Consider the following 13015-nt stretch of genomic DNA (forward strand, 5'->3'; position numbering starts at 1 on the left):
TAATTACTATACTCCAATTTATCAAAATATACCCATAGAAATCCTATAAAAAAAAATCTAAAACAAACTGCCATAATCAAACACAAATCAGTACACGCTGCTGATCCAGTCATTCTTTATTCGTGTCAAACATCCTCGGGCTCAGCTTGCAAATATACAAAATAATGTGTCGTTACAAAAATCATTGACATGCTTCCAACGTCTCCCCAATAAATAACCGGTAAAAAGGGACCAAACAGACACGCTCCCGCATCAACCCAGGCAGAGAGCCGCGGTTCTTTCCATCACTTGCACTTGTATGTGAGCTGTTTGCGATGGTAGTGGATCCACGCGGGAGCAACGACAAGTCCGGTCAGGTAGCCGATCATAGCGCCCAGACTGCAGGAAACAGGCCAAACCTGCAGAAGACAAGGCAGGGAACTGTTCAGCCCAAACTAGAGTGTTAAAAACACAATGATGTTGCATGTCGAAACAAGAGGATATCTAAGGGTGTAATCTAGAAGTTATTTTTTCCCTTTTGTGCATTTTTTTTTCCTACCCTAACAGAAGATTCCTTTGTATTAAAAACAAAACTATAAAAAAAAGGAAACTATGATGGTAGACCCCGAAAAAAAAAACAAAAAAAAAACAGTCAGACGTGGTGAACTGAGCCAAAGAACAGCCGTGTTGTGCTTTTAAAACAGAATATTAGAAATATCCTGTGAGGACCTCCTAAAGGTGACTTTATGCACAAAATACCGCTGAAGCTATGTGTAGTTTTATCACGTATTGTTTTCTATATCCATCACATTATTTGCAACAGCATGCTTGAACTTATTCATATTTTGTCATAGTACAACTTCATTGTATTTTATTGGGTTTTTCTGTGACGGACCAAGACAAAGCAGTGCATCATTGTGAATCGTAGAAGAAAACGACGCATGGAATGAAAGGAAAATAGCTCAAGATCAGTCAGGTTGGATAAAGTCTGTGAACATCCGTTTTCAAGCCTGCAGAATCTAAATTGGATTTAAGGCTGGACATTGACTGAGCCATTCCAACACATGAAAATACTTTTTACTTTTTTTATTGTAGCTCTGGCTGTACGGTCAGGGTTTCAGTCCTGCTGGAGGGTGAATCTGTACCTGGGTGTTGGGTGTGCTTCAGCCTGATGCAGGTTTTCCCTGCGTTGTCTTCATCTATTTTCCCACAAACTCTGACTTCCTCTCCCATCATGTGTCGCTGGAGGGGTGGTGCTTACACGCAGCGTTTTGTTTATTGGCCGAAAAGTAACATTTTCTTCTCATCTGACCAAAGCAATGTCCTACACGTTTGCCTTGTCCAGTACATGAGTTGTGGTAAAACAGCAGGGCTTCTTATGACTTTATTTAACAACAGCTGTCTTCTGGACACTCTTTCATAAAGGGTGTTGACTCCCACCTGAGTTGTGGGTCTGGGCAGCTCACCCACAGCTACCAATGGGTGACTCATCAGCCTCTCTGACTGATGCTCTCCTCGCCTGGCCTGTCAGTTTAGGAGGATGGGCATGTTTGGTAGGTTTGTGCCTTATTATTTTCTAATGTTCAGATGATTGATTTAACAAAGCTCTCTCAGCTGCTCAGCGCTTGGGACACTGTCTCATAACCTACTTTCACAACTTTCTCCCTGACTTGTCGACAGTGTAAATTAGCAATTTTCTATGCGTCTTTATCGGTTTCTCTTACAGCTATAAAGGAGTATTACATTACTAAAAAAAGAGCCAGTCTGGGCCACACTTCAACTGAGAGCTCTAGAATACTTTGGAATACAGGTTATTGTCCACTCAGTGCGTGCACAAGGCCACACCATCACCGATCCACCACTGGGCTTTATAATTTTAAGACAAATTCATTAACAGAAGAGTGTTTCTCCCAATAGGGCTGTGCTTATTCACTCTTTTTCTAATTGTTTTTGCTGCAATACATCGACCTAAAATATATGGTGTTGGTTCTTAAAAGCCTGAGCACCTTGGAGCCTCGAATGGGTCGTTTTGTATTACAGGTAAACATCAGATGGCCGTTCACACTGAGCCTAGTTCTGCAGGAGGTTTCTTTCAGTTAAAGGGGAGTTTTCCTCTCCACTGTCGCTTCGTGCATGCTCGGCATGAGGGATTGCTGCAAAGTCAGCGACAACGCAGACTGTCCACTGTGGCTCTACGCTCTTTCAGGAGGAATGAATGCTGCTTGTCAAGACTTGATGCAACCTGCTTAGATAGAAAACTGTTTGACCAATCTGTTTGATTTGATTGAATTGACTCTGAAAAGTACCTTGAGACGACACGTGTGTTGTGAATTGGGGCTATATGAAGAATAATAAGAACATTTGTACAGTTTGCATTAAATAGGTTCATCTTCTGCGTAAGCCACTGACCTGCCACGGCCGGTCCCAGTCCAGCGGTATTGGGAAGGCTCCCACCCAGCCTCCGATTAGGGTGCAGGCCACCGTAATCTGCAAACATGTGTCCCAAACAGACATAGCTCTGAAAAGGGACACAAAGCAGGAAAAAAAAACTGGTTATATGGATATAAAAGTGAGTCCAAGAGAAGAGAGGGAGGAAAAAAGGTTTGAGAGCCCACCCATGTCGACTGAACACTCGTATCCAGGCCTGGACGTTGGGGCCGAGAACACAGAGACATCTCAGTGTGGTCAGTGAGGTTAGCAGGACAGCGAGTGAAAACGTCTCTAAAGCAGATCTGGAAACAAAACGAATCCAATCAGACGCACAAGGTGGAAGTCAACACGCCAGAAAGAGCAAGCCACCATATAATAATGTGAAGCAATAAAAAACATCAGTGGGAAATGTGATGCATCTTATTTCTTTACTGGTACATTGGTTTGTGTTCCTTCATTCCTCCCCATCAATTTGTTAGACGCATCAGCTTGTGTTGACCTGATTGAGACTAAGCGTGTGTAACCTGGTTGTATTTCTTTTTTTGTTATAATTACACAAAATGTTTTGATTTGGTTATTTGTATTGTTACTTACCTGACTGAAACACACCTAGAAATTCTGTCACTGTTTTAACTGCGTTAACTTAAAAGTGGAAGCCCCTCCTTTTTGTTTCTTCTTCTGTGGTATTGTATTTAAATTGTTTGCACCCCTTAGACCAGGGGCGTCAAACTCATTTCTTTATGGGGTCACTTTGGCATAATGGAGTGATTAAATGGGCCAGTTGCACCTGTATAGATGATACTTTTGATTTCATAATTTCATTCCAGTTCACATAGAAGTATAAAGAAAAAGCACAGTAACTTAAAAGTAGCACCAAAAGGCCCAGTTTATACAGGTTTATATGAAAAAAAGTTGATTTTGTGGTGAGTTACACTTTAAACTCATCATTCTGCGTCACTTTTTCTCTTTTTGGATATTTCTGGGTTGTTTGAATGTTTTTTGGGAAAACTGACATCTAGTGGCAGGATGCTGTTACTACACAGTTAAAACAAAAATCAACGTTCGCTACAGGAGGCACAGTTTTAGCCACTTTATAGACTTTAAAAATGATATATGCCTCTACTTTATGACACGATATGCCTTTATTGGCTCTTGAGGGCCAGATAAATTGCCTTGATGGGCCAGATTTGGCCCGCGGGCCTTGAGTTTGACACCTGTGCCTTAGACCCTCCCCTTTTGTGATGTTGTCCTGCGGGAGAGGTGTGTGCCATTTATTTTTCCTCCGAATATATCAAGTTTATTTAAAGATATATTAAGTTAATTGTATGTTGGTCTCGTCAGTTACAATAAATCGAGAAACCGTCCTTTTAAAGACAAACTGTGTCACGGCCTGATCACTTAATAAATCCAGCACAACGCAGAAAGGACCCGGTTCCACGTGCAAACACGCAGCAACCGCCCTCCTTCCGCCGCGCCGTTTCACTGTGGCGCTCTCTTTCATATATATACGTGTTCAGGAGCCGAGCGCCATCAGCCACTCACTCAATCAGGGGCGCTCCGTAGAGTACGACGACCGTGTGGAAGAACAGGCAAGATAGGAAGAAGTAAAGACATGAACGGAACAGCCTCGACATCTGAGGAAAGAAAGAGATACAGGTCAGACTGAAATATGTGACATAAAATGAAGACCATTAACTATGGCATGCATTGTGAAAAGTTGCTCAGCCTCTGAATATTTTTACATTTTAAGCACTGCTCACTCCATCATCTAAAACTGGAGAAAGTGTTGCAAAACTGCAAAGCTACCAAGACATAGTAACCACCTATGTCTTGGGCCTTTAGGCTAAAGCAGCCAAAAGGCCCGTGGTAACTCTGGAGGAGCTGCAGAAATCCACAACTCAGGTGGGAGAATCTGTCAACAGGACAACCATGAGTTGTGCACTCAACAAATCTGGCCCAAGTTGCAGCCAAGGCAGGATTAAAGTTATTATTCTAAGTCAGAGGCATGTGGACGACGGTTGCACAAGAGTTAGGGAGATCATCCTGTAATTGGGAGGTTGCTGGTTCGATCCCCCACTCTGACTGTCTTCAGTCGTTGTGTCCTAGGGCAAAACACTTGACCTGCATTGTCCGCTGCCGGTGGTCAGAGGGTCTGGTGGCACCGTTGGTATGGCAGCACTATCAGGGTGTGAAGCACTTTGGGGTTTGTTGCACTTCTTAAAGTGCTATACAAGTACAAGCCATTTACAGGGTTCCTACAGCATAAAGCAAGTTAAATTCAAGACTTTTTAAGACTTTTTAATGCCACTTGAAATAAAAAGTTAAGACCAACTTCACAATAAACAAGAAAAACCTGGTTGCGACAACTTCACACAAATGTTTATTTTAACATAAACCATTACTTTCTGGCCCAGTAGACATGTTTCAAATTTTCAAAAACATTCCATATAGGAAGAAAGCTAAAAAACACACAAATTACAGATATATTTTTAACAACCACAAACTTTGTTTTGTTCCCTACTAAATTAAACTATTAATCAGTTTTAAAAATCACAACATAACCAGTGACAACTCTTTTTCGCAGCTATGGTCCGGCTGCAAAGGTCTTTTTTGGTTCCGCTATCGGGACGGAAGCAATAAATGGTTACATTGAGCCGTTCGGTAAATTTAAAAAAATATAATTGTGTCAATTATTTTACTGTTTGGTAAGGATTATAAAAATAAAATCCTATTTATGACATGGTAACAATTTTAAGACCTAAGAAAGACTGATTTAAGACATTTTAATGCCAATTAAGGCCTTAGTTTTATATTACAGAATTCAATGCCTTTTAAGACTTTTTAAGGATCCGCGGGAACCCTGGATTTAGCAGTTTTTGGTTGGGGGCAGCTAGTGGTTAGACCACTGTGCTTGTGTCCCGAGGGCTCTGGGTTCAACTCCCACAGACTGCCACTCTGGATCCCTGAGCAAGACCCCAGATTGCTCCCCAAGGGGATGGGTTAAATGCAGAAAACTAATTTAATTGGAATGTACGTTGCAATGATACTAAAGATTATTATTATTATTATTATTATTATTATGTGGATCCAGAAAAGGATTGTGTCTTTTATACATGTAAACCACTTTCTTAGACAATCCCAATGACAAACTTTTTTTCCTTCCCCTTCTCATAACCTCTCGCTATTTACCATCTTAGCATTTACAGACTACCTTGTATCCCAGTGTGTGCTTCTTAGTGGGCGGCGAGATGCCGAGCAGCCAGAAGACAGAGACGCTGACCGCCGCCACCGCAACGGACACCGAGTAGATCCACAGCAGGTGGGTTCCGTACACCGAGAAGCCTGGGACGAACACCGCGGGGAGGACGGTGGCCATGAACACCGAGGAGGCGATGATGGCGTGAGTGGACGCCATGGCTCTGATTTCGTGGTCCCACATGACGCCGGCTTCAGCTGTCTAGTGCAGGAGGACGATGTGGGCAGAGGCGGCGAGATATAACAGCTTCAAAGTTAACGAAACATTGGACGAGGGCAAGGGGGGTGAACCCACGAATGGATTACGCCGCGGCGTTTCCGTAAACATGGAGAGACGTTGACTTCCGCTTGGCTTTCAAAATAAATGTACCGTGACGAATGTACCGTTTGCCAAAAATGTCAGAACTCGGGTAAAGGAACACCAGACCAAGGCATAAACATGATAGATTATTATTATTTTTTTGTCGAGCATTGTCACCGGGAATATCAAAAAGCCAATCCCTGGTATTCATGTAGTCACAGCTTGCTTGTTTCTTATTTTGAAAAGAAAAATGCCACTCACGATATGGCGGACATTTTGACGCGAGATTCCAAGCGTCGCAGGTTAAAAATGCCTCATCTAACCAATCACGGCGTTCTGTTCGGATCTTTGGCTGACGTCGCTAAACTAAACCAATGAAATTAAGGATTTGCAAGGTCACAGTTGACCGGAAGTTTACGTTAACAGAGGAAGCTATAGCTAGCTAGTGTTTTTTCTTCTGTTCGGACCCTACATAAAAACATCGTAAACATGGTTTGTGAAAAATGTAGGTAGTTAATTTACTCCGATATTTAATCGTATTATATGTCTTTATTTAAAGCCAATGGAAGTTGCTTGTGTCAACAAAGGCTCTCCGAAGGCCTTGGAGCGTAACGTTAGGCTAACTGTTTTATTTTTAGCTGTATACTGTTAGACTGCCTTCTTGGCGTTAAATTTTTTTTTTTTCTGTTTCAGGTGAGAAGAAGCTTGGCAGAGTAATCACTCCAGACACCTGGAAGGATGGAGCTCGGAACACAACAGGTGAACCGTGAACATGGGTTCTAAATAAAACAGAAGGAATAGATCTTTAATACGGGAGCATGAAATGTTGGCTTAATTTACATTCGATAAGATAGAATAGGCTATTCTCACCTTTTAAATGTTCTATAATTTTATCACTCCTGTGTATAAGAGTTGACTTATGTTTAGTTTATTTTCTTATGTATCATCATAAAGTAGGTTGATTCTGGTAAAAAAAAAAAAAGAAAACATAGTGGTGACAGAATCGTGCCGTCATTCCCTGCAAGGAAGCTGGTTAGAGCTGAAAATGTGTTTAAAATTTCACCTCTAAACCTCTTATCATGTAGATCGCCTCTCTCACTGACAAAGAAAAGTTTAGCATCAGTCAGGTATTAGTTATAAACAGGCTTCTCTCTTTCTCTCTCTCTCCGTTTTTATTTAGAAAGTGGAGGGCGTAAGTTAAACGAGAACAAGATGTTGACGTCTAAAAAAGCCAGGTATGTATTCTCGTGAGAGAAATAATAAAAAGAAAGAGACTTGTAAAAAAATAAAAACAACAACGAAACTTCCAAACACAACCGCATTTGAAGTCATGGTCGTTTAATTGTGTGCTTTTTTTCTTCTTCTCAGGTTTGACCCTTACAGCAAGACAGGCTTTGCTATCTGCCGGATCTGCAAGAGCTCGGTTCATCAGGCGGGATCTCACTACTGCCAGGGCTGCGCTTACAAGAAAGGTATTCTAGCTCATTGTGCAATAATTTAAATGCATTTCACCTTCCACCAAAACTTAATTCTTAGTGTTTTTAGATCAAAATTACATGCATTTCAGCTTTGTTTCATTCTAAGGAGAGTTTCACAAAGATTTGGTTTCACTTTGCACAAACTTTAAAACAGTTTGCGCCAAAAATGTTGAGACACTTTTTATTTGCTCTGATTATAGCCGTTATTATTATTATTTTTTCTTCTTCTTTCAAAGGAGTAATGTCGAGATCAGTTTATAGAAAATAAGGCTGAACAATTAATCACATTTGCAATATAATCGCAATTTTAAAAGACACAATCTCCAAATCGCAGAGGTCAGCAATTTTTGGCTATGTAACAATTAATGGATCAGAGGCGTCCTTTAGGTGCCGGTAATATGTTTAAAGTGGGTTTTGCCTTGACATGGAGGGGAAGAGAGTTGCAGCAGTGAGATAATCAAATTTTATTTCTTTTAGAGTTTATATAATCATACTGTTTTGAGCAGCATTAAGTAAGAGTCAAACTGTTGTTGATTGCACTTTATGTGCACTAGGATTGATGTCCAGGATTGTATGAAATAGTCATTGTTTATAAACATCTTTATCTATAGCCCATTGTTGTTGCTTTTGGTCAATGCAGAGAAAAGTTCAAATAAAATCGCATTTATGGTTGAAATATATTGCAATTTTGATTTTTGGCAAAATCGTACAGCTCTAATAGAAAACTAATTTTCCAGGAGGTATTAGCTGATAAAGTAATCATGCTAAAACATACAAGGTCAAAAATGAATGCTACTTTTATGCTATGAGAGAAGCCCATTTATAATTAATTTGTGATTGATGCTAAACTTTTCTCGTCAGGGATTGAGATTCTTTTTTTAACAGTTTTTTTTGTCTCTCTCAAACTTATTAGTAGCTTCGACTATTGGGGAAATATAATCTATCGTACAAATTTATAATGTAAGGATCTAACAACCGCAAGTAACCGCCGGTGTTTCTTACTTATTTCAGACATTTAATTTAAGAATTGAGAATAAAATTTTATGGACACACTACAGTTGGTGTTGGCTACTAAGCAACATTCTATTTTTTTTTTGTTTTTCTTAGACCAGGAAAGATATTTTTGCCCTCTCTGGTTCAGAAGTGGCTTAACACGGGGTCGAATCCTGTACGGTAAATAAATGAAGAAGGCCCGGGCCGAATCCAGGGCTGCTCTGATTGGTCTGTTTGAATGAGGTGTGTTTGCTGCTGCCAGCTCTGTACAGTATTTGAAGTGAATGATGAAATGCAAACAACTCAAAATGAGGCCAAATACAAAGCTGCAATTTCAACACACAACAAACAAACAATGCATACAACTTGAGGAGTAGATCTAAGTACATCATTAACAGGTCCCATTTTTCAGTGAATTAATGAAAACATGGCTGTGACTTTGGTCCCTAACCCGTGACATAACACTTCATGACTTGTTCTCTCAGAAAAAGCTGCATTTTGTGTTTTCTGCTCTCCTTTGGACTGTTTAAACTCAAATTGGCAGCCTTTTTTCTTAAAGAGCATCAGATTCACTCTACCTGCTGTTCAGTAAAGACACCAAACAATGAAAAAGACTGAACATTTATCAAAAACCAATGCAGCTGGCAGCTGATATTTTTTAGCACAGCCTCTCATAATAATTTTTAATCTTTCGATCCAAAACAAAGAAATTAGTTTGGATGTCAGCTTTTGTTACTCCTTTATTAAAAGTAGGCGAGCCAGCAGTTTTGACTAACTATAGGCCAATATCAAATTTATGTGTCTTGTCAATAATTCTTGAATCCGTTGCTTGTGTTTTTATACTCAAATCAACTTCTTTCAAAATTGCAATCAGGTTTCTGAAAAAAAGCACAGCATCATCCCTACGGCCACAGAATTGATTAATGATATACTTGTTGCCCTTGATAGAAAGTAGTACTCTGCGTCTCTTTTTATTGATCTGTCAAAGGCTTGTGTGGAGTAGGGCTGGACGATCATCCAATAACAATACATATCGATCGATAGACATATATCGATGATAGAAAAAAAGGGTCAATAAAAAGTTCAATAGAATGATAGTTTTCCTTCCTGTTGCATTCTAGCCATGTAGGTTAATACTGCAGTCATTTAAATCCTCCAAACCAATCACAAACTCAGACCCCGGACTGCCCCATCACCAAGCTCCGCCCCCTTCAAAGAGCCCAGGAGCACGCGTTCTTTTTTTTTTTCTTTTTTAAAAACTTGCAGTTTTGGTAAAAAGTTGGTTGAATAAAGGGTTGAGTTTGAATCCAATGTTTGTGTGTTCTTCATCTAAATAAAGGTCGCTATACAACAGCATAAAATGGCCAGGGCTACACTTTAAAATATATATATTTTGAGTTTGTTGATAGTTATCGATATCGATCAATATAATTTCTATTTTATCGATATGCTTTTTTTCTATATCATCCAGCCCTAGTGTGGACCATGCTGTTTTGAACCATAGCATTCTTTGCTTGGGTCTGTCACGCCACAAAGTCTCCCGGTTCCCAAATTATTGGAGTGACCGTACCCAGTGTGCTAAATTTGATGGACTTTATGAACAGGTCCTTTCCTGTTTATTAGGTAGAATAATGAATTAGGACAATACGTGTTATGCTGATGACACAATTATTTACTGTTTTGGAATACCCCCCGCTAAAGCTGTTGAATCTTTGCAGAAAGCTTTTACTGTGGTCCAGCACACACTTCTTGCAGCTAAAACTGGTGCTCAATGCTGACAAGAGTAAATTATTGTTATTTGACAAGGTGCCTCAAACTACCCCTACTGTGTCCACTCATGAGGGAAATATCATAGAGGTGGCTGATAAATAGCAAGACACCACGAATACCTAGGTGTCTTGTTTGATGACTCTCACATCTTCAAGCCCCATATTAACAATCATGTGAAGAAACTCAAATTTGACTTTTTCTTTCTAAATAAATTCAATTTCCTTTTTGAGGTGAAAAAGCGACTTGTCACAGCAACATTTTTATCTATTTTCGGTTATGGAGACCTGTTTTGATATGAGCGTCTGAGCTCAATGTCTTCATGAGATTGACAGCGTCCATCATGCTTCCCTGAGGTTTGTTGCTAAATAAATCCTTGTTGCATCGTTGTGAACCATACTCTTCAGTGGGACAGCCTTCTTTGTCCACCAGGATGTTGAGACATTGCTATACCTTTATTTATAAGACCATGCTTGAGCTGCTGCTCTGCTACATCTGTGAATCAATCACACAGGGAAGTGTTGATCCTTACTCTTTGTGTGCAAATGATCGCTTGTTTCTCTCTGTTCCATTTCCCTGCACAGAACAGGGAAAGGGCTTTTTCCCTCCTCGGCTCTGTCTACATGGAAGACGTTGCAAAAAGACTGGAAATTAATTTAACTTAGGTTATTGAGTATGTTTAAGTCCAATCTGAGAACACTGGAGATGCCTTCTTTAAATTGCGGCTGTTTTTCTTAATTTATATGGCATTTCAATAGGGCATTCCTCAAGTGACGTCAAATTACTAAATTTAGACGCATGAGTCGCAGCCGTCTTGTGGTCGTACAAGCAGAGCGGTGATGCTTTAATAGTTCAAATAGTCAAATAGTGAACAGATCTGTCCTCAACAGACATAATATGGCAAAAATGAAACACCTCTGCGTTGGTATCTGCTGGAGTGACTAGCGATACAGTGATCATGATCATATGAAGGGAGTTGTTTTTTTTTTTTCTTTCCTTTGGGGTTTTGGGGAAAAAAAACAAAGGATTGCAAAGAAATGTCAGTGTTGGAAACAAGCTTGTAACTGAGAGGAGTTTACTGTGGAATCTGACCAAAGACAAACGTCCAGACCTGATACCAGCGACTGCAGCACCTGTGCATATAGGCGACGTTTATTTGGCTTTTTCTCAGCGGCTTTAAAACATCATACAACCCCTGAGGGGTGTCCATGTGAGCTTCGCTGTGGCATTTAGTTCGCTCATTATAAGCGGTTTTGGGTTTGTTTTTCTCCAACGTCTCGTGTAACTTTTGTGAGTCGTCAGCTTTTCTGATTAATGCTGCCCTTGCCCAGCCTGTCAGGACAGGTGGACCACCATGTGTTGGTAGGTTTACACTTCTGTGGATTGAACAGTTCTCTGTGAGATGTTCAACGCTTGAGATATCGTTTTATAACCTAACCCTGCTCTAAACGTGTCTGCTCTGCTCCTTGGTCTTCATGATGCTGTTAGTTTGCTAACGTTCTTCATTAAAGCCTTTACAAAACAGCTGGATTTATACAGAGGTTATACTACACCAAGGTGGCCTCTTTGTATTAATGAGGCGTCTTCTGAACTGGACTTTATTTAAAGCTATTATTAAAAGGTGGTGAATCCAAATGCACCTTACATCATATTCCTTATGATTCATAATTGTGCATCACGTTTGTGTGGATCTGGCTCGTAAAATCTGAAAAAAAAATACAATGCTGTTCATGGCTATAATGTGACAAAATGTAAAAAGGTTTCAGAGCTATGAATACTTTTCCAAGACAGTACATGGTAATAAAAGTGTATCTCATGATGCTCTTTTTGTTTGTTTCTTTCCCACTTTTGTTCTTTTTTATCTACAGGAATCTGTGCGATGTGTGGAAAGAAGGTTCTGGACACCAAGAACTACAAGCAGACGTCTGTGTGACGTAGCAGGTGTCAGAGAACATCTGCGCGAGTGTAAATCGGACTGTGAAAGAGACGTCAGACGTGGCTTTGTCTTCTTTGTTTTAGATTATTGTATCCCACCGCTGGATCTGTTCTGTCCTGAAGCAAACACCATTGTTTCCAAATAGATCACCTGTCCCTAAAGTGACTGCTTCCAGACGTGTATATGCCAGCATTTTAAATCTAGTACCTAAACTAGGTCTATCTGCTTTTTTTTTTTTTTTTTACTTTATGTGCATGTATATATATACTGTGTTGAAATAAAGCGGCCAGTTTGGCATAAAGATATATCTGCCTACAGCCATAACTGACTCTTACGCACAACATAGACTTATTTCCTGTTTGTGTTGTAATTGGTTTACTCTGATATAATCACATTTGGAGGCTGCCTGCCTCACTGTCAGATGTGACCCTCGCCAATCCCCAACATGGAGGTTATAGTTCACAGCTTTCCCTCTGATATTTAAAGGCCGAGCTTCGCCTCAGGCCTATGAATACGTGTGCACCGTCATGTTTTAGTGTTTTTGTCCCGTTCTAAAAAAAGATAAAAGCAGGATCATGACTCCAGTTCAGACAGGTAATCTAATGGACTGTGCAGTGGGGGGGGATCAGTCTAACTACTAAAGGTCAGTTAATTAGCAATACAAAAAAACTAATCACACCCAATGGTGGGTAAAGTTTCTAACTTTAGTTGTCTCCTTTCAACACCATCTCTTTTTTTTGCTGCCGACATGGCGTTGTGTACTTTTACCAAGAGTTGGTTTTACATTTTCTTCCTCCAAAAGCATAATTTGATTTTAGTACAAAACTTGGAACCACAATTTTTACCTCAAATACTATCCATCCATCCATTTTCTAA

General features: G+C 40.1%; 2 protein-coding genes across 2 annotated transcripts; one reads left to right on the forward strand and one right to left on the reverse strand.

Annotated features, from left to right (window-relative positions):
* Window positions 1-98: 98 nt before the first annotated feature.
* Window positions 99-5998, reverse strand: pigf (phosphatidylinositol glycan anchor biosynthesis, class F). Its single transcript, XM_012854067.3, has 5 exons — window positions 5621-5998; window positions 3952-4043; window positions 2595-2711; window positions 2389-2497; window positions 99-398 (listed from the first exon to the last, which is right to left on the reverse strand). The coding sequence occupies exons 1-5, from the start codon at window positions 5846-5848 to the stop codon at window positions 285-287; spliced, it is 660 nt and encodes a 219-aa protein (XP_012709521.2). The 5' UTR covers window positions 5849-5998; the 3' UTR covers window positions 99-284.
* Window positions 5999-6327: 329 nt separating this feature from the next.
* Window positions 6328-12444, forward strand: cript (cysteine-rich PDZ-binding protein). Its single transcript, XM_012854069.3, has 5 exons — window positions 6328-6470; window positions 6659-6724; window positions 7146-7200; window positions 7334-7437; window positions 12072-12444. The coding sequence occupies exons 1-5, from the start codon at window positions 6455-6457 to the stop codon at window positions 12134-12136; spliced, it is 306 nt and encodes a 101-aa protein (XP_012709523.1). The 5' UTR covers window positions 6328-6454; the 3' UTR covers window positions 12137-12444.
* Window positions 12445-13015: the final 571 nt, after the last annotated feature.

Source organism: Fundulus heteroclitus, chromosome 10 (assembly GCF_011125445.2).
Source record: "Fundulus heteroclitus isolate FHET01 chromosome 10, MU-UCD_Fhet_4.1, whole genome shotgun sequence".
In the NCBI taxonomy this organism is placed as follows: Eukaryota; Metazoa; Chordata; class Actinopteri; order Cyprinodontiformes; family Fundulidae; genus Fundulus; species Fundulus heteroclitus.